This window comes from Palaemon carinicauda, chromosome 11, assembly GCF_036898095.1.
Source record: "Palaemon carinicauda isolate YSFRI2023 chromosome 11, ASM3689809v2, whole genome shotgun sequence".
Classification (NCBI taxonomy): domain Eukaryota; kingdom Metazoa; phylum Arthropoda; class Malacostraca; order Decapoda; family Palaemonidae; genus Palaemon; species Palaemon carinicauda.
In genome coordinates, this window is record NC_090735.1 from 68,420,382 (window position 1) to 68,446,453 (window position 26,072).

Consider the following 26,072-nt stretch of genomic DNA (forward strand, 5'->3'; position numbering starts at 1 on the left):
AAAAGTTTGATGAGGGCATATATTATCTATGTAACATAAATGGATTTACACTAAATTATAGTACATCTTGTTACAGCAGCATTTGAAGCCAGACAGAAGAAATAGTTATTAAGTATTGTACAGGCAATTTGAGAAATTGTTTGGTTATTCTTTAATCACTGAAAATTGTAATAAATTCAAGTTCCAAACTCTTTCTGGATAGTGATAGTAGTACTTTATACAATTAATTTTTCAGCAGTTAACAAATATCTTAAGCATCACAAATTACAATGATTGTTTACCCGATTTCTAGAAATAAAATTTCAGCTATGACTCATTAGTTCTTTACAGTTTTATTGACAATTTACAAAATGGCTTTAATCATACAATGCTTAAGATATTCAGATGGCCAAGTAATATTCAGTCAAGATGTCATGAACCGGATACCCTTTGGACCCTTCTTTTTACAAATGCCTATTAGTGTAAATTGTGCAATGATACTGAACCTTTCTAGCATCATTAATAATCTAGAAACACTTACAAATTTAATGAAATATCAAATAAATTAACATTTGTTAAGATGTCTAAAAACCAGGATGTCATAGATGCATCCCAAGAAGGTACCTGAACAGTGGTGGCTCATTTTAAGTAATGTGGAACTGCAACACCCCTTATCTTTGATGTTATTGATAATATTCAATATAACTATTTTTTCTTCAATTCTTCCTTTATACTTGTAAAATACTGTATATGATCCCTGAGCTTAATGTCAGTAGCCATCCTTCACTTTATATATGTATATGTGTATATGTGTATATATATATATATATATATATATATATATATATATATATATATATATATATATATATATATATAATTATACTTATTTTTTTCACTCCACAGGTGTTGTGCTTGAAAACTGTGTACTATATTCTTGAATGTAAGAAAATGTAGAATTAGATTCTTATCCTACCTACAGCTATTCCATTTGATTATTTTTTCTTTTACATTTGGGGGGGGGGGGGTTTCTTGACAATTTCCATAACTACAACAGGCAGAGTGCTAATTTTCAATATTTAAAACAATAAAAGCTTTTATAAGAAGCACAATGAATTCAGAAAGACTAAATATACTTTCAGAGCTTTCAATGGAGAAAAACATTCCTCAGTTGTCTGTCATCCAGAGACCAAGGAAAATATAACAGATCTTCTCATTCATATTAAAACAACAAAACTAGATTTAATTTCTAAATGTATGGATCAAGCTTGAACAGTAATAATTTAGGTTATGGTAATTAAAAATAGTTTCATTTTGGTTATTTAGGATTCTATCAAGTTTCTGAATACATTTTCTCATGGCAGTTTGTTTCCTTCCAAACAATTATTAAAACAAAGACTACAATTTTTTTTGGAGCAGCACCCCCACTGATTTTAGCCACGAGCTGCCACTGTACCTGAATCCAGCAATGAACAGAAAAATCCTTATCCTGGAAAAACATTGAACCTTTGGATGATAAACACCATTTTATAATGTACAATGTACTACAATGAAAGAACAATGTGTTCACATAATTAGTTAGTGATGCATTTAAAAAAAAATTATATAATCTATATATGACAGGTACTTTGATGATTTAACAAACTTGGGAAGCTCATTTTAAAATATTTCTTATCATTAATTTAAAGTACTAACTTCCTTTTTACATTTATATCTAAGTTCATCCAAACAATCATGAACACCACTAACAGAAAACCTAAGTATAATTAAAGCTGGCAAATCAAATACAAATATATCATGAACTACATGTTGAGATTATTTTCATTCAACACCTTCAACACTATCTGGTCATAAAAAAGTAAACCAATTTCTATTATTATTACTAGCTAAGCTACAACCCTAGTTAGAAAAGCACACTATATTTCCCAAATTCAAGAGACATGGTAATATTTTTATTATACAAGAAGTTGAAATATGGTTAATGAATCTTACAAGACACCCGCACGTTAATGTCTAACTGGCTAAGAAAACGGTAGTTGGCTCTTTTATTGGTTTAAGTTTTGGAATGTAAAACCAATTAGTCCCTCTCAGCAAACAAAATTTTTAGTCTCATAACTATTTACATTTCAAAATCTCACCAGAATGGTTTGCAAAAAATTGTACCTAGTATCAGAAATTCACCAAGTACCTAGAATGAACTAATAAGCAGTCTGAAATTTTGGGTACTGATCAGTAAGAAGATTGAAAAATAATAAAAAAAATTAGCAAGAAGCACAATAGATTCCCAACTTAGAAAACATGAGAGAAACTCTTAAACTATTACTGTAACATGAGAGAATTGTAATTCTACTAATACCATACAGAAAGATCTGTTCTTAATTAGGAAAAAATAGCAAAGTTGAAGTTGGACAGCATTAGTGGTTAAAAACGAAAAGGAAAAAGATAAAAAGTAAAAGACGCACAGCAATGCAATTGGGCCAAAGGGACTGTCTGTACTACAAGTAAACGGACACCATGAGCAGTGCCTCTACAAGGATAAAAAGTTACTAGATGTGTGTCTTTTTCTGTACTTCGTACAGGGTAACTTATACACCTTTCTATACTGGGTACCACCATGGTGATTACATTTATGCAAGGTCTGCAGCCTGTCATCCAGCATATAACAGCACAAGTTGAGTAAAAACCTGGATTTTATTTTAGAATAATGGATGGCACTACTACATCTCCCCTTCTTGAGGAATGACAGTCTGCTTTACAAAGAGATTTCTCATCAGGCAGAAATCATCTTACCCCAGACAATATACAAAATTTCTAAGATTTTGCTAATGCAGGCAACACTATATTTTAGGATTTACAGGTCAGCAGGGAAAAATAAAAACGTAATATGAATATTGTATTGCAAAATTTTTATGACCCTTAGGAGTATAAAATTACTTGTTATGACTCTGGTTTGGCTTCTCTACAATAACTGACAACACATTATCATACATAGCTTACCTCTTAACATATTATCATAGGCAGCTTAGCTTTGATTAAATACATTAACAAAATACATAGCATAAGAATTCATTAAATGCAAATTGCTGGGATATTCCTGTTGGAATTATAGATTTTTTAATACAGTTTATGACAGCAATCTGAAAATATAAAAATAAAAGAGTATTCTAAATATATTAAATAGCACTTTTATAACATTATCATCTCTAAAGGCACCATTCAGCAGCTGTACAGTATTATACCTACAAACTTCAACATTACTTATTCTTTGATAAAGTTCTCTGCTTTTCGGCAAATTCGATTATCTTTTCGTCTGTTGCAAGACCTTTTCTTTTCCTGACAGCATTTATATAATTCTTAGCAATATTTCCACTGTCAGATTTTTCTCCCCAGTGAGCCAATTCCTCTGTAGTTTGAGGCTCCCAAGCTGGGTCAACATCCAATACTTCCCAATGAGAGAAAACCAGCTGAGGAATGGCTTCACCAGATGTCTGTAAAAATATGACATAATGAATAATACTTCAAAGGGCTAAAAAAGTAAATAATCCAAGATGATCTTGGTAGATATAGATTGAAAGAAATTGCAGTAAATTTATTACAGTTAAAAAACAAATTCCATAAAAATCACAAAAAAAGGAGGCAGTACTTACAGATTTTCGAAGCTCGTTGGCAAAGTTCATACTTTCGACAACTGGAAGGTAGGCGGTTACATTCCACGATGTTGATCCTTCAGTTATGTCTCCACTTACAATTCTTCCTTGTCTTTTTCCAAGAACATTATACATCTTTCCAACTACCTCTGATGTTACGCTAATCACACACGAGTACATCGCACACATTAGTCTTTGAGACTGCTTCTCAAATGCCTTCCTTAATGTATCTTTAGAGAGCGAAATTACCTGTCCAGCTGAAATACCATATTGTTTGGTACTAGATTCTTTTTGGGGCAAACTCCAGTCCTCTATTATGAAGCAAACTCCCATCATAGGCTCCTCACACAATGGCCCAGCAGCTGTTGCTAACTGAAATCCAGTTAAGAAGTTTGTATCGTACGCAGCTAATGGGGAATCGATTGCTGTTGCTTTGTCCCATATCGATGGCCTCTTATAAGCTTCAATGCGATTTAACAGAAGATTGGGTCCACAACCATCTGGCCCAAAACTCCAAATTTCATTTACTGCATTCTCCCACTCCGAGCCTGCCTCTTTAAAAGCTTTGTCTAATTGATCTCTTAATTCACAGATTGCCTTTAAAGTGATACTACTTAAGTTTTCTTGTAACTTTTGGGTTGAATCATCACCAGGCTTTCCTTCCAACCCATTATTTGCAGTAACAATTTCACGGATTTCTTCCCCAGCTACAACAGAGCCAGCTTTATTAGTAATCACATGCAGAAGGTCTCTATGCTGATCTAAAAGTTTCGTAACAGATTCTGGTAATGAGGCTGCTCTGCAAAGAAGTCTCCCAACACTACTGTTTATCTCAACTCTTCCCAGAGGATCTTCATCTTCTACCTGAAATATTCCAAGGGAATAAGGAAAAAGCAAAGGAAATAACATTAATTACTAATTGTTAAGTTTAATCATAAAACATTTTAATCATATACAACTTAAAAGGACCGTACACACAAAATATTAAATTGAAGGCAGAAAACACCTTTAAAATCTTTCAACCAAATTGTTGTTGTAAATTCCCTGGCACTTCCCACAAGACATGGGCTCTTGCAATACTGCAGCTGTTAATCAATCTGACTGCATATGCTAGTCATATAGATCCAACATAATAACTAATTTAGTAACTATGCTTTTCAATACAGTTGTATTGTATGAATGTCTCCATAGTAGTTAGAAAAAAAACACTTGAAATTTATAATGAATATAAGTCACACAATGACTAATGCTTTCACTCACCTTTGTATTAATATTTTCCCCCTCAATAGCCTCATTAAGTCTATCTACTTTCGGTTTTTCTATGATAGTTTCTCGGAAAGGTACAATGGGGTCTGATACTTGCACAGGAATGTGTGCATATCGTTCCTGTAGATCATCTATGCATCGCTGAAGGTGAACTTCACCTGCTGTCACTATGACATATTCGCCACTTTTTTGTAATGAGACCTAAGATTAAAGCAGAAAGTAGAAAAAAAAAAAAAGTAAAATTCAGTTCCCCTTAGGGGGAATCATCCTATGAAGCGAGTAATAAAATTTGGGATAAAAACATATAATCTACAATATTACAATATGACAAATTCAGAGATAATTTGTATTTTTCCCTAACTAATACAAACCTGTAGTTATTTATGTGGATTATCTTTCGGCAAAGCTGGAAGGTAGTCATTAGATTAAAAGTGCAAGGTGACAACCCTGCCTAACCACTTGAGTGGGTAGGCCAGGGGTGGCTGGGGGGTACCCAGCCACCTCTATACTGTCACGGCCGTGAGCTACTTCACTTTTTGATTGCCGGCAGGACTTCTGGGGGACAGGTGATGGCGGGCCAATTTATATAGGTAACTACAGGTTTGTATTAGTTAGGAAAAAATATAAATTATCTCCGATACTAATAAACCTTACGTTATTTATGTGGATGACTCACTCTTAGGAGGAGGGAAGTCCAATTCTGGCATGGACATTAACCCGGGTTTACCTAGTACAGTATACAGTATGTGTGGTCTAGGGAAAACCTTGACACATTGCTAAACATACAAAGTGAGTATGATAGCGGCCCAAGCAATTCATTGTCATGAGAGATATGTATGTCTTGTATGAACACATTTCTAGTTTATATAGGAATTAACAAAGACTATTTCCATTGCTTACCTTATGGGAAGCAACGGAGATGTGGAAAATATTTTAATTTATGCTTATACTAGGCTACACAAGGGAAGTGACAATTACATGCAGAGGTTGAAGACAGCTTCAAGAGCCGCAGGCTCTTCCAGTAGTGCAGGTAAGGAAACTGGACGCTGGTCTGATGAAAATACCTCAATTTCTTGAGGGTTGAAGGGTTGAACAGAGATACAGTATCTATACTCGTTCTAGGATGGCTGAAATCGGCGTGCGGTGGAGTTACGCCCGTCATCTTCCTCTTCTGTCTCTTAGTCATGGTTTCCTTTACCTTCACTGGAGTAAAGGGAAGATTATCCAGATAAGGGTCATATGCTGGAGGCACCTGGGCACTAGATCGAGATGGAGAAAATTGCTGTGCCCTGTCCGACAAATGTCTCCTTCTAGAGTCTGAACTCCTATGAGACAAACTCGAGTCAGACTCCAATGGAATCCGAGGAGTGGCCTTGACTGGAATAGCCGGAGGCTGTGGAGGAGCCACACCCAAGGACTTCTGGAGGGTAGTTAAGAAGGTACTAACCCATGCAGGGAGCTATGCATCCTTTGTTAAGTCTGGGGTTTTCCTAGAGAATCCAGGGGGAGAACATCTTCTAGGAGGAGCCCAAGAGGGAGCCTGCGTAGAAGTAGGAGAGAGTCTCTGAGGCAACAGGAGGTGCTCCTTCGTCAAGTGAAGGGGACGGTCCGGGCTAATACCTACAGTGGCATACCTATAAGGAGGCTCCTTAAACCCTTCTGGGAAGGGTATAGGCCTGGCACTCGAGGTGGTAGAAGACGGAGGCAGAGGTGTTGGTACCGCATTTGCTCCCAGTTCCAAAACCTCTACTCGTGAATGGCTCCTGGAAATTGCCAATTTGCGAGAAGAATCACGAAATTCACACTCAAAATTGCATTTAGCACGACAATGGGCGCGATTCCCGAGTAGAAATGCTCGTAACACGAGCACTAGGAGCCATACTGGATGGTGGAAGCCTTGAGCCTTCCTGTTGCTTCAGAGGACTGCCTACACCATATGTAGTTGGCAAGGAGGGCCTCTGGGTTGGGGCAACTCTCAGCGTCGGTGAACGCGTCACGCAGGAATGCATTGGTGAGCATCGCATGAGTGAATGATGCGCTAAAGCAGCCCAGGCAGCAAAGGGCATTGGAGGTAGCTTAACTGGATGCCTGTCTGCAGAATATTCTGTCTCAGGATCAGGTTTGGTCTAAGGTCAGTTAGGAAAGGGAAGGGTTGAGGAGCAACGTGCTGACATACTGTGAATAAGCTCACCTGTTCCTCTTGACGAAGAACGTATAAACGTTGATCATGAACGCAAGGTTGGCGATCATGAACGTACTGATCTTGATCGGGAGCGTTTAGCCCTCGATCGTGAATGGCGTGAACGTCTCGAGCCTAGTTCGCGAACTTAAGCGTTGGCCTCATGATCGTGAATGTCGTCCTTGCAAACGGTGCCCTGGTGAACAGGAACTTTGTCCTCGCGAACATGAGCGTCGTCCCCGTGATCTACAACGCGAACATCCAGACCTAGGTCTAGACTCAGTTGCTCGTGATCATTAAGTACACGATCGCATGACTTTACCTCGTGAAGAGGAACACCTCCGAGGGGAGCATTGAGAACGTTGGTCTCATGAGCGTGAAGATCTAGAGCAAGAACACCTGGTCGAAGAGCGTTGAGATTGTGATAACCTACGATGTGTATACAGTAATCTTCAGATTGTTGCGAACGATGATCAGGAGAAGAGTGTCCCGAAAGATGAGGAGATGGAGAAACTCATCCTCGCGCGCCGCTGGTGGAAGAAGCGCCAGTCTCTTGAAGATCATCTCCCGCAGCCGAAGTGGGGAGAAACAGAAGGCTGAGGGATAACGGATGAAGATGTTCCAAGATGGCGATCAGGACCGTCGTCAGCAGGCCATTGGAGGGGTGAATGCGAGCAATCGAGGCGATTCCACGCGTGGAAAGTCCAGGAGAGGGCAACAGATGTACTTCGCAAACCTCCAAAGCATAAGATGTTGAAGGTTCTGGAGAAGCTCATCCTTGAAAGGGGGTGCAGAAACCCTTAGGGACATCCACGTCTGCAACACATCTGTAAGGGAAAATGGCTCTCTGGCAGGTGGAAGAGAAGTTGTTCCTCTAGGGAAAGCAACTAAGCCCTAGTACCCCAGGGTTGCCAAGGCGTTATGCGGTCTGCGCTCCTGCTCAATCGTCCCTCGGAAAAGTGCGAACAGAGAAGGAGATTAAGGAAAAGATTTGGGGTTGCAAGAAGAACACGCTTTCTTTGCCCCTGAGGGAGAAAGATCGCGCTTAGCTTTCTTCTATCCGTGCCGTCCAAATCTCTCCCATTTGGGAGACAGGCCACTCCCTACACTCTACACAGGGTGAACCCTACTCGCAGCAATGCCCTCTACACGAAGGACACAGAGAGTGCAGGTCCGTATCCACCGATGACATGAAGGTATCACACGCAGCACCCTTATACCCAGGAAATGTCCGCATGAGGGCGATCAAAAGAAGCACAAACACACCAGAAAAGAGAAAGGAAAAATTACAAAGTCAATGGAAGCCTTTGGAGGAGAAAGAGGAGATGTCCCCTCTCTACAAGCCAAAAGAAAAAAGTGACATAGCTCACGGCCGTGAGAGTATATATAGAGGCGGCAGGGTACACGCCAGCCACCCCCGCTCTTACCCACTCTAGTGGTTAGGCAGGGTTGCCAACTCGCACTTTTAGTGTAATGACTAACTTCCAGCTTCGCCGAAAGATAATCCACATAATTACTGTAAAGTTTGTTAGTATAGGAACAAATTAGCATTCTATAGGACCCTACTCTCAATATGTAGTTCAATAAAAATGACTTTGTTACTCTTAAAAAGGCAATGTTAATGGCATATACAGTATTGTAATTCTTTCAAATAACATTTCAGGCAACACCGTTACCCCTTGGCATTCTAATCCTCAAGATAAAACTTGATTGGAAGCTTGCTGCATGACATTTAATTAGCCGCCACAATATAATTTTGATTAGTCATTACCAGATATATAACTTTTAAATGTGAGAAAAATCCAAAATCCTAACAGTTATGAAATAAATTCTAATCATAAAATCTGACAATCAATAGTGTTAACTGTCAGGGTGACAGGATGGAACGTACCTGCACACACGGATCTGCTTGATTAAGGAGCTTTAGACCAGCACGAAGTTTTGGAAGGTCTTTGACATTAGCTAAAACTGCAACTCTTAGAATTGGAGTTGAATTCTGTGTCAGTTCTGTGAATGCTGGCATTACAGGTGTTGAAGAGACAGTAGCACTTTTTATAATATGGTCATCTAAACCAGTGATGCCAATAACTGTTCCTGACGTAGCACACTCCAGAGGTTCAAGTTCACGTCCCAGAAGTAAATAAATACCTTTCACCTGCAAAGTAATTTTATGTCCATGTGATTATCATTAAGAATCATGGAAATGAAATTGACTTTAAACTTGGGATAATTCAATGGCAAAAATATATATAAAATATTTTCTGTTTAGTATTAATTACTCTAATCTATACTGTAGATCAAATTACTATTAAAAGTTCATGATTTATCCAATGACATCCACTTGAAAGAAGGCATACAAATATACACATTTAAAGAAAAACTTAAAACCAATGATCTTAAAGTTACAATAATGATTTCAAATTACAATAACAGTTTTGAATACCTGAGCAACGTGAATATGCACATTATCCTTCAACTGGTCTTCAGTAAGCTCACCATTGTCAATCATGTCTATTATCTTCCTAGGATCATGCTTGGGACCTAACACGTATACCTGGAAGAGCGCATAAGATATCGATAAAGCACTACACCACATAAGGCTATCCTGTATAGCGCTTTGTACTTTAACCTTTTAAAGTGGAAAACATTAAAAATGATACACACAGTTAAAGATTTAAGACCTATAGGCCTTACAAATGCATCATATAAGATATTTATCGCTGTTATGAAAGACGAAACAGAAGACCACTGAGAGAAATATATGGAGATGCAAGAAACCCAAGCTGGATTCACAAAATTGGGAAGGGTAGAGGATAATATTGAGAGGAAGAAATCTACAAACGGAAAGAAAGCCTAATTGTAATCTCAATAGACTTAAAAAAAGGCATGATTTAATCAAGAAGGAAAATATAACGAGAAATCATGAAAGAATACAGAATACATCCAAATGCAAAAGATACATAAGAAGAAATCTATGAAGGTGACAAAATTGGAAAAAGATTTTGATATAATGAGCAGTATAAAGAAGGGATGCACAGGGTCGACTACCATGTTTAGATTAACCACATACAGAAAATAATTAATGAATTAGAAAGAAATGGAAAAGGCTTTGTAAATGAAATAATAGAGATTTGGGTACTATTCCTGGCAGACAATGACCTAATTATAGCAATAAGTATAGAAGATACAAAAAGAAACATAAGAATATTAATAGAAGTATATAAAGATTGTGGATTAGAAATAAAAAAAAATAAGTCATATACTTACAGTATATGTGAAAGAAAAACTGGAAGAGATGAGGCTATAAATGTAACAGAAAGCATAAAATACAGTACTTAGGAATAGATTGAAAAAGCAGAAAAGCTAGCATACTTAACTTACTCAATTATAGCTAAAAGCTATCACAAAATACAGATAGGAAAAATGTAGCCTAACCAGGAATACTGTATGGAAGGCAGTAATGAACATAACGGAAAACAAAATTAAAAGACTAAAACAAATTGAAAATGGAGTAGGCAGAAAAATGTTGGGAGCACCACCATAAACAGCAGTAGCTATCTACAAGGAGAAATATTAATGTCAGAAATGAAGACTAGGATAGCAAAAGGAAGGTTGAAGTCTGTAAAAGGAATAGAAAAGGGAAGAAATGATTTGTTGGAGAAAATTCTGGAAGAAATGAAAGAGGATGAAAGTAATAGATGGATGAAAGAGATTAGGAAATGGGTGAAAGATATGGATAGAATGATAGAACCTTCAAGAGAATGGGAAGGGAAGAGCTCAAGGCCAAGAATAGTGAAGTAGATAGTAAAAAATGGAAGGAAGAGATAAAAAGAAAAATTTTTTAGAAATATATATAAAAGGAAAAAATCAAGTAGAAGAAATGTTTTATGACAACAAACAAGATTAAGTTTTTGTGTAGAGCAAGGACAAACTGCTTAAGAATAAATTATAGAAAAAGACATAAAGGAAGAAGTGTAGAGTATAGAAGACCTCTCTCCTTCCTTACTTTACTGTCAAGACGTCAGCAAAGAGAAAAGAAAAATGAAAGAATTGCAGCAACCCTATGAAGAGGGAAAGAAACTTCTTATTTAATGAAGAAGGAAATAGAAAACAGAAATGAATATATGTATCAAATGTAGAAAAAAGGAAAAGAAAATAAAAGGATGAGAATAAAGAAAAAACTAAGGAGGTACCAATAAAAAGGCAAATCCTTCTGACCAACTCCTGAACCTGAACCTAAGATACTTTTCAAATTTTCTTCCAAAAGTCTGAGTCTCCCAGATAGCCCATTATTTTGCTTATACAGTATCATTTTCTTCAGATTCATCAAACAATTTTATTGTATTAATGAAGACCAATCTAAATGTCTAACCCAGCAACATGTTACCTTTTCTAGAGTACACTGAACTTGACAACATAATTTGGAATTACAAGTCAAATATCATAGTGAAGAGTAATCATACAAACTAGTGATTATACTTTATGTACAATTAAAAGGGATGGGACGAGAGGGCTGGGAACCCCCTCCTCTACTATAATCCTGTGAGACATCAAAGAGGTGGAGCTGGGGGGAGAGTGACTGCTCCCCGCACTAGTGTTTGGGTGTTTGAATGTGCGTGGATGTAGTACGATAGAGAGTAAAAGATGTGAGATTGGAAGTATGTTTAGGAATAGAAGAATGGATATATTGACTTTATGTGAGACAAAGATCAAAGGGAAAGGTGAAGTCATATTTGGTGAAATGTCTGGTAGAGTGTCTGGGATTGAAAGGAGAAAAGCAAGAGAAGGTGTGGCTTTATTGCTGAGTGAATGGATGACAGGTAAAGTAGTGGAATGGAAGGAGATATCATCTAGGTTAATGTGGGAAAGGGTTAGGTTGGGTAGGGAATGTTGGGCTTTTGTCAGTGCGTATGGGCCAGGTTGTGAGAAAAGTGAAGAAGAGCGGAATGAGTTCTGGAATGAATTAACTAGGTGTGTAGAAGGACTGGGTAGAAGGAATTATGTAGTTGTCATGGGTGACTTAAATGCTAGAGTGGGCGCTGGAGAGGTAGAAGGTGTCATTGGGAAGTATGGCGTACCAGGTGAAAATGAGTGGTGAGAGACTGGTAGATGTGTGTTGAGTAAGAGATGGTGTGATAAGTTCTAGCTTTTTCAAAAAGAAAGATAAAAACAAGTATACATGGGTAAGAGTGGCAAATGGAAGAGTGGTAGAAAGGGCATAAATGGATTATGTGTCGATAACTAAAAGAATGTTTGGAAGATTGAAAGACGTGCACGTATTTAGGGGTATGGCTAACGGTATGTGTGACCATTTTTTCGGTGGAAGGAAAATTAGTTGTAGCAAGAGTGTGGGGGGAATAGAGTAGGTGGATGTAAAAGGGAGCTAGTGAGGGTTGAAGAGCTAATAAAACTGGGGGTAAAAAGTAAATATCAAGAAAAGTTGAAAATGGCATATGACAAAGTGAAAGTAAGAGAAACTGGTAATTTAGAGGAGTGGAAGTTAGTACAAGAAAATTTTGTTGGGATTGCAAGTGATGTGTGTGGCAAGAAGTTTGTTGGAGGCAGCACGAGGAAGGGCAGTGAATGGTGGAATGAAGGAGTGAAGGTAAAAGTGGAAGAGAAAAAGAGGCTTATGAAGAATGGCTGCAGAGTAATAGTGTAGAGAAGTATGAAAGATATAAAGAGAAAAATGTGGAAGTAAAGCGCATAGTAAGTGAGGCAAAGAGGGCAGTGGACCTGAGGTGGGGTCAGGGATTGGGTCATTCATATGAAGAGAATAAGAAGTAGTTTTGAAAGAAGTGAAGAGAGTAAGGAAGGCTGCTTCAAGAATTGAAGAGACAGTGAAAGATGGAAATGGAAGGTTGTTGAAAGGAGAGGAGGCAAGGAAAAGGTGGGCAGAGTATTTTGAAAGTTTACTGAATGTTGAGGATAATAGGGAGGCAGATATAATTGCTGCTGCAGGTGTTGAGGTGCCGGTGATGGGAGATGAGAATGAGAGAGAGATTACAAGAGAGGAAGTGAGGAGAGCACTAGATGAAACGAGAGTAGGAAAAGCATCTGGTATGGATGGTGTGAGAGCTGAGATGTTGAGGGAAGGGGGTGTGACTGTACTTGAATGGTTGGTGAGATTGTTTAATATGTGTTTTGTGTTGTCAATGGTACCAGTAGATTGGGTTTGTGTGTGTAATGTACCACTATACAAGGGTAAGGGAGATATGCATGAGTGTTGTAATTCAAGGGGTATTAGTTTGTTGAGTGTAGTTGGAAAAGTGTATGGTAGAGTACTGATTAATAGGATTAAAGATAAAACAGAGAATGCAATCTTAGAAGTACAGGGTGGTTTTAGAAGAGGTAGGGGTTGTAGGAATCAGATTTTTACAGTTAGGCAGATATGCGAGAAATATTTAGCAAAAGGTAAGGATGTGTATGTTGCGTTTATGGATCTGGAGAAAGCGTACGATAGAGTTGATAGGGAAGCAATGTGGAATGTGATGAGGTTTTATGGAGTTGGTTGTTGCAAGCAGTGAAAAGTTTCTACAAAGGTAGTAAAGCATGTGTTAGGATAGGAAATAAAGTGAGTGCTTGGTTTCCGGTGCGAGTGGGACTGAGACAGGGATGTGTGATGTCACCATGGTTGTTTAATTTGTATGTTGATGGAGTGGTGAGAAAGGTGAATGCTCGAGTGCTTAACAAGGATTGAAACTGGTAGACAAGAATGACCATGAATGGGAGGTAAATCAGTTGTTGTTTGCGGACGATACAATACTGGTTGCAGACGCGGAAGAGAAGCTTGGCTGATTAGTGACAGAATTTGGAAGGGTGTGTGAGAGAAGGAAGATGAGAGTTAATGTGGGTAAGAGTACTTGGGGTCTGTTGTTGCAGCAAATGGTAGAGTGGAAGCAGATGTACGTCAAAGAGTGAATGAAGGATGCAAGTGTTGGGGGCAGTTAAGGGAGTCGAATAAAATAAAGGGTTGGGCATCAATGTAAAGAGAGTTCTGTATGAGAAAGTGATTGTACCAACTATGATGTATGGATTGGAGTTGTGGGGAATGAAAGTGACGGAGAGACAGAAATTGAATGTGTTTGAGATGAAGTGTCTAAGGAGTATGGCTGGTGTATCTCGAGTAGATAGGGTTAGGAACAAAGTAGTGAGGGTGAGAACGGGTGTAAGAAATGAGTTAGCAGCTAGAGTGGATATGAATGTGTTGAGGTGGTTTGGCCATGTTGAGAGAATGGATAATGGCTGTCTGCTAAAGAAGGTGATGAATGCAAGAGTTGATGGGAGAAGTACAAATGGAAGGCAAAGGTTTGGGTGGATGGATGGAGTGAAGGAAGCTCTAGGTGATAGGAGGATAGATGTGAGAGAGGCAAGAGAGCATGCTAGAAATAGGAATGAATGGCAAGCGATTGTGACGCAGTTCCGGTAGGCCCTGCTGCTTCCTCCGGTGCCTTGGATGACCGAGGAGGTAGCAGTAGTAGGGGATTCAGCATTATGAAGCTTCATCTGTGGTGGATAATGTGGGAAGGTGGGCTGTGCCACCCTAGCAGTACCAGCCGAACTCGGTTGAGTACCTTGTCAGGCTGGGAGGAACATAGAGAGGAGACATCCCCTTTTTTGTTTCATTTGTTTGATGTCGGCTACCCCGCAAAATTGGGGGAAGTGCCTTGGTATATGTATGTACAATTAGCAATACTGCAAAATTACATCAGTTAAACAATAAATATATAGATAAATCCTCTAACGCATCTCTAGCATCCCTACTTCTGTTAATGTTAAGCATAAAGATGCATTATTATCACACCAATAATTATCGCGTTAACTTTTGGAAAAATGTATGACAAGAGCTTTACTTATTTTCCTGTAATAAAGTGACAAATATGAATAACCCCAAAACTAAGAAAATAGTCATTAGAAGAAAAAGTGTTTAGAGATTTTTACTCTTTGGTTACAGATTCCAGAAACACCGAAGAAAGCCGTTTTATATTGAATAAAATTAAAATTCCTAAACAGTACTACCACTATAACAACTTGGCTCTCAATTTTTATAATTTCCATAGGTACTAACCAAAAAAATCAGTCAATTAGTAGGGAAATACCCTGTACTGTCAAGATAGTCTTATAAAACAATGTTAAAACTAAGTTTTTATTTTTAGAAAAAGCAGTTGATGAGACGTCAGCCTTAGACTCAACTCGTAAAAAGAAAGACTTTTGACAATACATAAATATTAGGTCTTTTAGATTCTAAAATGAATATGCATAAGAATCACTTGAGATTCTTAGGTACAGTGGGGACACAGGAATTCCTGGTACACCTCTCTCTGGGGAAATGCACCTTTTCCCACACTTACTGAGTGGCAAGTTCTTGTGAGCACCCCTGCCCACCACCTCTGCCACACCTCTCTATACATCTGTTTGGTTACTCACCACACAGAATGTGACAGGGTGCATTTCTCCCGAAGGTGTGCCAGGAATTCCTATGTTCAATTTTCAAATTTATATGATATTTTGATTATAAAATAAATTTTTGAATATACTTACCCGGTGAATATATAATAGCTGACGTCTCCGACGGCTCGACAGAATTCAAAAACTCGCGAGCGATCGCCATGAAGGTAGCGGGTGTGCCCACCAGCGCCAACTATCGGCCAGATACCGCATATACATGTAAACAGCTCCAGTTCTTCTCATCCCGCTGTGTCTCTATCGGGGAGGAAGGGGGGGCCTTTAATTTATATATTCACCGGGTAAGTATATTCAAAAATTTATTTTATAATCAAAATATCATTTTTAAATATTAAACTTAGCCGGTGAATATATAATAGCTGATTCACACCCATGGTGGTGGGTAGAGACCAGTATTAATACAGTTTACGGCGTATATGCTTAGAGTTTTTGACAGTTATATCATAACAAAACCCAAATAAATATAGGTACCTGGTAAGGAAGCTGACTCTAACGATTACTCTGCCTTGTTAGTCCGCTTTCCTCACGAAGCCCAGCCATCCTCTTAGGATGCTGAAAGACTCCCAGGAGCTGAAGTATCTAGGGCGACAACCCATACAACAGGACCTCATCAAAACCCTTAATCTGGGCGCTCTCAAGAAATGACATTTGACTACCCGCCAAATCAGAAAGGATGCGAAAGGCTTCTTAGCCTTCCGTACAACCCAATTAAAAACATTTCAAGAGAAGATTAAAAGGATATTGGAATTAAGGGAATGTAGTGGTAGAACCCTTACCCACTACTGCACTCGCTGCAACGAATGGACCCAGTGTGTAGCAGTCCTCATAAAGAGTCTGGACATCTTTTAAGTAAAATGACGCGAATACCGACTTGCTTCTCCAAACGGTCGCGTCCATAATACTTTGCAGAGATCTGTTTTGCTTAAAGGCCACAGAAGTTGCTATAGCTCTTACTTCGTGCGTCTTAACCTTAAGCAAGCAACGATCTTTTTCACTCAAGTGAGAATGAGCCTCTCGGATTAAAAATCTAATAAAATATGACAAAGCAATCTTTGACATAGGCAATGAAGGCTTCTTAACTGAGCACCACAAAGCCTCAGATCCACCTCGTAAGGATTTAGTCCGAGCTAAATAAAACTTCAGAGCTCTAACTGGACACAGCACTCTTTCAAGCTCGTTGCCTACGATCTCTGACAGGCAAGGTATATCAAATGACTTAGGCCAAGGACGAGAAGGCAGTTCATTTTTGGCCAAGAAAACCAAGCTGAAGTGAACATGTGGCTTTATCTGTAGAAAAGCCGATGTTCCTACTGAAGGCATGGATCTCACTGACCCTTTTAGCCGAAGCCAAGAACACTAAGAAAAGCGTCTTGAGGGTGAGATCCTTCAGGGAGGCTGAATGTAATGGCTCAAACCTGTTGGACATTAGGAACCTTAGGACCACGTCTAAGTTCCATCCAGGAGTTGCCATACGACGCTCCTTAGAGGTCTCGAAGGACTTAAGGAGATCTTGGAGATCTTGATTATTGGACAGATCTAAGCCTCTATGTCTGAACACAGACGCCAACATGCTCCTGTAGCCCTTAATAGTGGGCGCTGAGAGGGAGCGAACATTTCTCAGATTTAGGAGAAAGTCTGCAATTTGGGCTACAGAGGTACTGGAAGAGGAAATGGATGATGACTTGCACCAGTCTCTAAAGACTTCCCACTTCGACTGATAGACCTTGATGGTAGATGCTCTCCTAGCTCTCGCAATCGTTCTGGCTGCCCCCTTCGAAAATCCTCTAGCTCTTGAGAGTCTTTCGATAGTCTGAAGGCAGTCAGACGAAGCGCGGGGAGGCTTTGATGAAGACTCCTTACGTGGCTGCCGTAAGAGATCCATCCTTAAAGGTAGACTCCTTGGATCGTCTACCAGCCATTGAAGTACCTCTGTTACTCACTCTCTCGCGGGCCAGAGTGGAGCAACCAATGTCAACCTGGTCCCTTCGTGAGAGGTGAACTCCTGCAGCACCTTGTCTAGGATCTTGAAAGGTGGAAAGGCATAAACGTCCAGGTGAGACCAGTCCAGCAGGAAAGCGTCTATGTGAGCTGCCTCTGGATCTGGAACTGGAAAGCAGTAAGTCGAGAGCCTCTTTGTCAGAGAGAGTAGCAAAAAGATCTATGGTGGGTAGACCCCATGTCATCCATAGCTTCTCGCACACAGTCTTATGCAACGTCCACTCCATGGAGAAGACTTGTCCTCTTCTGCTGAGGCCGTCCGCCAAGACATTCATTTCTGCACAAATCTCGCCAAAGGAGAGATGTTACTGCCTTAAAAGGAGTTCCTTCTGATCCGTGGATCAAAGAACTGAGCCTTCCAGACTGTCCAGTGGAGCTCCCTAACCCAAATCCGCTGCATCTGAAAACAACACATGGTTTGGGTTCTTGATCGCAAGAGAAAGACCTTCTCGAAGTCTGATGTTGCTGTCCCACCAAGTCAGACATGTCTAGACTGAGTTGGAGATTGGGAAAGAGATACTCACTAAGCCCTTCTCCTTGTTCCAATGCTTAGGTGAAATAGGAAAGGGCATAGGTTGAGTCTCCCCAGAGAGATAAACTACTCCAGCGATGAAAGAGTTCCCACGAGGCTAGTTCAAACTCTTACAGAGCAACTGCTTTTCTCTTGCAAGTGAAGGACTTTTAACAGAGCTTGTTCCATTCTTGCGGGAGACGAAAAGGGTCGAAAAATCAGACACTGTATCTCCATTCCCAAAAAAAGAATAGTCTGGGATGGGATACTGTAAGTTACGACTTCTCTACGTTCACTATGAGACCTAGCTCCTTGGTTAGGTCTAATGTCCATTAGAAGCTCTCCAGACAGCGATATAATGACGAACGCCCTGATTAGCCAGTCGTCAAAATAAAGGGAGGCTCTGAATCCTCAAAAAATGTAGAAAGCTTGCTACATTTTGCAAGGGCCTTGTAAAAACAAGAGGAGCAGGAATGAGGTCGGAGTACAGTGCTCGACAGTGGTACATTACTTTCCCGTCCACAAACCTCAGATGTAGTTGAAAGTTTGGATGAATCGGGATGTGGAAGTATGCATCCTGAAGGTCGAGAGAGACCATCCAGTCGCCTTCCATTAATGCTGTCAAGACAGCTTGGTAGACTTCATCGTGAAGTTTGTCTTGACAATGAACACATTGAGCGCACTTGCATCTTACGTACTCCTGCAGTGAACGTGGCTGCCAGATCATTGGAGCCATCCCTGATAGTCTTGTTCCTGCAGAGAACGTGGCTGTCAGATCATTGGAGCCATCCCTGATAGCCTTGTTTATGCCTGACATAATTGTACAGCAAAACTTCAAACGCTCGAAAAAACTCCTAACAGGAGATGGTCTAGCTCTGAAGCCGACCATAAAATCTTGGAGCGTCTCATGGCCAGGCGCCAGGGAGAGTCTATGAGGCTTGAGAAGTCTATCTGGGCAGAGGCAGGAACTCCCAAGCCGAGAACTTCTCCCGTGTCATACCAGACGCTCGCTCTAGAAGCCAGTTTAAAAGGAGGGAAAGCAAAGGCTGTCTCCCCCAAACTCCTCCTGGTGATCAACCAGTCGCCTAGCAAACGTAAAGCTCTCTTAGAAGAGCGAGAGAGCACTAGCTTAGAAAACAACGGCTTCGAAGTAGCTAGGCCTAGTGTAAACTCTGACGTTTAGGCGAACGAGGAGCAGCAGTTACAAAATGGTCCGGACAAAGATCCTTAAAAATCAGCATGATTTATTTAAAGTCCATAGAGGGCTGAGCAGCTTTAGGCTCCTCTCCGTCTGACAGAGTCCCCAAGGGAATATCAGTAGGAGGGGGATCAGCAACTTCCTCATCTGAAGGAACCTTGTCCGACAATTGCCGAGTCTCAAGCAAGGGAGAGACCTGCCGTGGTGGCAATGCTTGACAAGCAGAGTCCACACGCAAAGGAGCATCAGTAGCAGTCAAGGACGCTACGTCATGTAACTGCTTAAAGGACTGACCAGCAACAACAACAGGTGCGGGAGGACGCTCGACGTCAAGTCGAGACTGCCTTGACTGCCTAGATAGAGCAGTTAAAACAACTCTTGACTGCGGTGCTTGACGTTCAACGTCAAAACAAGGCAACTGAGCTGGTTGGCGAGCGTCCTGAACGTCAACACGAGACTGCGGCAGCGGCTGAACGTCAACACGAGGCTGCGGTAGCGGCTGAAAGTCAACACGGGACTGCAGCGAGTAAGGATCCAAGTCACGTGACTGACGTGACAAACTCCCGACATCACGTTTCATAACGTCAAACGGACGAGTAAATGCTCATTTGGGCGGCTGACGGCCAGAGTCTCGTTTAGTGTAACGGCGACTCGAAAGCGAAGGTTCATCGTGAACCTGCTCAACGTCATACTTCTCCATAAGGGAGGCAAGCTTAGTCTGCATGTCCTGCAGGACAACCCATTTAGGATCAACAGGAGTCGGGACGGGCCGAGACGACGGTAACGTCTGTGTTGGCAAAACATTGCCTTTACCGCGACCCTCGGACTCCGTGTTACGCTTGCGTTTAATAAGCGAATCGTCTTCCGACGACTGCAAAGGGTCAGAGCTGTCCCCATGGCTACAGCCAGGACGCTGGACCTGTCCTGAATGGACTGACTTCCGCTTTAAGGGTCTAGAAACTTTGCTCCAAGATTTCTTTTGCGAGAAGCCTTCGGATGACGAGGAGAAAACAGCCTCGCTCGTCTTATGGTAGGGGCGATCTTGCTAGACACGCCCGATACCATAGAGGGAACGTTTGTTCGTTGGTTAAAGCCTCTCGTCCCCATAAGTCCTACGACATTACTTCTCCCTGGTAGCATGGGAGCCTGAAAGAGGTATCGGACTAGGTGAACGACAAGCACGAACAGACGAACCCTCGGTCGCAACACTAAAAAAAACACTTTGCGCAATTATCACTTTATCACTAAGATTTTCTGTTTTTGCACTTACTTCACTGAAATCGAATTTTTCAATAATTTCACATTAGGCATGAATAAAAACTGATTTCTACCTGAAGCACGCAATTCTCCCCTACATCAAAAGGTTATAATTGCGAAATAAGTCGTATAATGTAAGCACATTAATACAAGCAAAAAAACAGTAAACATATATATCGAATAAAATGGAAATATATAAAGTTAAAAGGATCAGTGACTGGGGAGGAGACTAAACACTAGTTCATTAAAAACTACGTTTTCAATCTCTCACCGTACAGTGCATTGGGACGAGAATAAAAACTAAAAACGTTTTATCCTTTCTCCCCGTACAGAGACTTGGGACAAGAGTAAAAAAAAACTGACTCGAGAACAACGTTACTCGCTTGGGACGAGAATAAAGATCGGAACATTCTCTCTTCCTCTCTCTCTCTCCGTCTCTCTCTCTCTCTCTCTCTCTTGATTTCACACAGAAGAGAAAAGCCCACTTACCCTTCGTCAATAAACAGGTTATTTGACCAAAGGAAAAAACTGAAAGGACTAAGAAATTGAAAATTAACAAGTTCCTTTAAATTAGTATTTAAAACATTTCAGTTTGAAAGAAGAATGAACAAAACGTCAAAATCGATTTACTCTTTCTGCAAAGTGAAACCGTGATTCTCTCTTTCTCTATCGTAACGATAGAGCGCAAACTGCGTAGCATAAATAAACCAAACGTTAGTTCATCTTTGAAACAGCACGAAGACTATTCAAAGAAAATCTTTCATAAAATATCTACTAACAAATATTCATTTAATAACTCTTACAGAGCAAATGATTTAAACTTAACGAAAATAAAAGTTGAATGGGCTCAACGTTGTTTAACTTCGGTTTCCAAGTTAGGACCGCCTACTCTCGGACTAGGGGAGGAATAGGTAAGGCCGCATATAAACAAAACACCAAAATTTATCTTGATGTTTAGTATAAATGGAAAGCTAATCGAAGAGGCCTAATAAAGGCGGGTGAGATATAAAATATATAGAGGAAAATCTATAATTAACCACAACAATTTATAACGTGATAAGATAATTGCTAAAAGCCTAAAACACACTTCCGTACACTAAGGGAAGGGTCGGCCATTTTTACTCTATGGAAAAAAACCAGAGATAAAAGAGCAAGGGCAAAACACTTTTACTCTCCTTTCAAAAGCACCTCCCTTGAGGATAGTATTGAATAATCCAACACGGCGAAAGCAATAAAACCAAAACCAAGTACTTCACCAATTCGGTAGAAAACTCGGTCATAATAGCGAGTGGAATCGACTTGTCGATGAAACCGACAGAGAAGAACTGGAGCTGTTTACATGTATATGCGGTATCTGGCCGATAGTTGGCGCTGGTGGGCACACCCGCTACCTTCATGGCGATCGCTCGCGAGTTTTTGAATTCTGTCGAGCCGTCGGAGACGTCAGCTATTATATATTCACCGGCTAAGTTTAATATTTAAAATTTACATTTTCATGAAATGGTAGGGTGCAAATACCTTTTCAATGCCCAATACCAAAACACTTAAAAAGAGTCCAGCAATGATATCTACCGGCAAACTTTATGGTTACTGAATATCTAAAATCTTTTGGGGTTGTACAATATCAGGTTTAAAAACTTAAGAGGCTTCATGTACTCTAGTTCTAAGGTCATAAGCACATCTACCATAATTTTCTTGAGGTAAAATAACAACAGATCACAATGGGGTTCCAAAACAAAGTCTCTCTGCTGAATGAAACTAGGTGAGGCAGTAACATCTGTCTAAAATTTATTTGGTTTATGGCATTAATGGAGTAGTTTTCTCAAAAGCCTTTGGGTAAAAAGACGTACAAGATCTAAATCCTAATTCATTGGTTTTATTGCTATTTTTGAACCTAAAATAAATACTAATACCAAGTACATGGTGTCCTACATTCATAAAACAATTACTTTAAAGTACAAAATTAACTTTCAAGAAATAAACTTGAAATATTCCAAGCTTTAGAAATAAGAATGATAAAGTTTCAAATTTCTGGAAGACATTAAAATATACAATAAAAAATTATACATCTCAAATTACAAGACTATAATGAATAGGTCTATGCATTGTTATGGTACACTAACCAATACCTGTATTTAGCTAAGAAATAAACAAAATTGAAAAAAACTTACATCTGCTGATAAGTTATATAATTCAACTGCATCAAATTTCTTTTATACATACATACATATACCAAGGCACTTCCCCCAATTTTGGGGGGTAGCCGATATCAACAAAGAAACAAAAACAAAAAGGGGACCTCTACTCTCTACGTTCCTCCCAGCCTAACAAGGGACTCAACCGAGTTCAGCTGGTACTGCTAGGGTGTCACAGCCCACCCTCCCACATTATCCACCACAGATGAAGCTTCATAATGCTGAATCCCCTACTGCTGCTACCTCCGCGGTCATCTAAGGCATTGGAGGCAGCAGCAGGGCCTACCGGAACTGCGTCACAATCGCTCGCCATTCATTCCTATTTCTAGCACGCTCTCTTGCCTCGCTCACATCTATCCTCCTATCACCCAGAGCTTCCTTCACTCCATCCATCCACCCAAACCTTGGCCTTCCTCTCGTACTTCTCCCATCAACTCTTGCATTCATCACCTTCTTTAGCAGACACCCATTTTCCATTCTCTCAACATGGCCAAACCACCTCAACACATTCATATCCACTCTAGCTGCTAACTCATTTCTTACACCCGTTCTCACTCTCACCACTTCGTTCCTAACCCTATCTACTCGAGATACACCAGCCATACTCCTTAGACACTTCATCTCAAACACATTCAATTTCTGTCTCTCCATCACTTTCATTCCCCACAACTCCGATCCATACATCACAGTTGGTACAATCACTTTCTCATATAGAACTCTCTTTACATTCATGCCCAACCCTCAATTTTTTACTACTCCCTTAACTGCCCCCAACACTTTGCATCCTTCATTCACTCTCTGACGTACATCTGCTTCCACTCCACCATTTGCTGCAACAACAGACCCCAAGTACTTGAACTGATCCACCTCCTCAAGTAACTCTCCATTAAACATGACATTTAACCTTGCACCACCTTCCCTTCTCGTACATCTCATAACCTTACTCTTACCCACATTAACTCTCAACTTCCTTCTCTCACACACTCTTCCAAATTCTGTCACTAATCGGCCAAGCTTTTCTTCTGTGACTGCAACCAGTACAGTATCATCCGCAAACAAAAACTGATTTACCTCCCATTCATGGTCATTCTCGTCTACCAGTTTTAATCCTCGTCCAAGCACTCGAGCATTCACCTCTCTCACCACTCCATCGACATACAAGTTAAACAACCACGGCGACATCACACATCCCTGTCTCAGCCCCACTCTCACCGGAAACCAATCACTCACTTCATTTCCTATCCTAACACATGCTTTACTACCTTTGTAGAAACTTTTCACTGCTTGCAACAACCTTCCACCAACTCCATATAATTTCTTTTATAATTTGATTATATCCACTTAAAAATTATAATAATCATAAATAACAATTACATATGCGATGGAAAAAATATAAACTTGACAAAAAAGTTTGCTTTATAACTACTGATCTCGAGTGTGGAAAAGATGTGTTGATATCTAAACAAGATAAATGTAGCAGTGTCCGCATTGTGGAACTTACCTTCTGTCCAGGCTTGAGAATGCCACTGTAAACTCTGGCAAAAGCCACCAACACCTCCTCTTCTTGGAATTTCTGTTTTTCCTCTCGCTCCCTTTCTTTATCCGCTAACCTTTCTTGTCGTTGTCTTTCATATTCAGCCACTTCTTCTGGGGACAATTCTTTTTCTTTGGAATCTGAAAGAAAAGTGTGATACTACAGTATAATTAAATTGAAAAGGGGAAGGAACATATTAATTTCACAATACAGAGTACATTACTAATTTAGTAACTTTTATGTATTAATAAGTTACTTTGATCAAAAATATCTAAATCTCTGTATTTGGAATATCTACCCTTGTATAGGGGAAATCTGATTCATTCACTTATTGATAATGAAAACTAAATTTCCTAAATATGAATACAATAGAAAGGGAAATAAAATTACAAATAAGTATAAAATCATATACATTCCAATTTGTACCAAGGATGATAGCAGTTACATATGCAATACGTATCTGGTCACTAAACAGAATTAGTAAATAAAACAATATTATTGTCAACTTGTTCCTACAAATTTAATAGAATAGTTTCATGAGTAGTTATACAAGCTTTGAAAATTCTTTGAACAAATAAAATCACCTAGATAAAATTTCCTTACTAAACAGCAGGAAGAAGTATGATCAACTAGCATCCCTTGGAGACGATCAAAGGCTAGTGGTCGAGCTTTCAAATTAACGAAGCACTACCCTCCGAAACATGACGCAACAAATCAACTTTAACTGAAACTTCATCAGCAACATTAGAGAGCTGAGAGAATCATACAATGTGCCACACCATCCACATATGAAACAATGTTGCTAACAAAAGGGCATTACAGTAAGTGCAAAATATACGGTAAATAAGTTACGTATATAACAAATATAAAAAATTATAAGAAAATTTTAATTGGGAACACTGAATAATGAAATATGAGATTAGGTCACTTACTTTAGTGAGTAGAGGGATATTACGATCCAGACTACCAACTGCGTTCTGCGTCGCAATCTATTAGTTGTCTAAAGAGCAACTAGGAATGCGGGAATGCAAGGGCTTAGAAGCAGAAGGGTACTCCAAAGTAAATACAAATTTGAGGCTCTGTGAGAGGATCTCAACTCTGTAAGGCATTGAGTACCTTCTGAACCCTTACTAAATAAATCACTATTATCAATAGACCCAGCTTGAAAAGTCGGGCTAGGGTTAGCAACTGGGCAAGTTAAGTACAGAATTACTGGCTTTAATAGAAGACTTTGTGGCCTTTTGAGATTTAACAAAGGAAGCTAAATACGTTAAGTGCTTTTGAAGTTCATCATTATTAAAACTTCGCTGGCTAAGTGTACTGTACAGTATGTTACAAAATGATGAAGGCATGTCATTATTGTCATCATCCCCACTATAAACGACTAGCCTAGTCTTCCCTGGATTTCTGAACTAAAAGCAAGTTTCACTAGGTTCAGCCTGTATTAGAGAATGGTGCTAGCATCTCATTATTGTCATCATCCTCACTTTAACAACTAGCTGTCTTCTCTTGGATATCCCTTGAACTAAAAGCAAGTTTCATTTAGGCTTTGAACTTGAAAAAAAAAAAAAAACTTTTCCAGAAGAGGAGCTGTAAGGTATTTGAGAGAGATATTACAAGAGATTAAGTGAGGAGAGCACTAGATGAAACGAGAGTAGGAAAAGCATCCGGTATGGATAGTGTGAGAGCTGAGATGTTGAAGGAAGGGGGTGTGACTGTACTTGACTGGTTGGTGAGATTGTTTAATGTGTGTTTTGTGTTGTCAATGGTACCAGTAGATTGGGTTTGTGCGTGTATTGTACCACTATCAAGGGTAAGGGAGATGTGCATGAGTATTAGTTT

The 26,072-nt window shown here is 39.7% G+C and overlaps 1 protein-coding gene across 1 annotated transcript in view; it reads right to left on the reverse strand.

The window, feature by feature from the left end:
• Window positions 1–859: 859 nt before the first annotated feature.
• The window catches only part of LOC137650050 (elongation factor-like GTPase 1), a 132,023-nt gene continuing 106,810 nt past the window's right edge, over window positions 860–26,072 (reverse strand). Inside the window, exons 10-15 of the mRNA XM_068383080.1 lie at window positions 24,198–24,370; window positions 9,515–9,625; window positions 8,963–9,226; window positions 4,887–5,093; window positions 3,627–4,490; window positions 860–3,467 (exon numbers count right to left, since the gene is read on the reverse strand). Of these exons, the coding sequence (XP_068239181.1) occupies window positions 3,234–3,467; window positions 3,627–4,490; window positions 4,887–5,093; window positions 8,963–9,226; window positions 9,515–9,625; window positions 24,198–24,370 (1,853 nt within the window). The 3' untranslated portion in view covers window positions 860–3,233. The remainder of the gene's footprint in view (window positions 3,468–3,626; window positions 4,491–4,886; window positions 5,094–8,962; window positions 9,227–9,514; window positions 9,626–24,197; window positions 24,371–26,072) is intronic.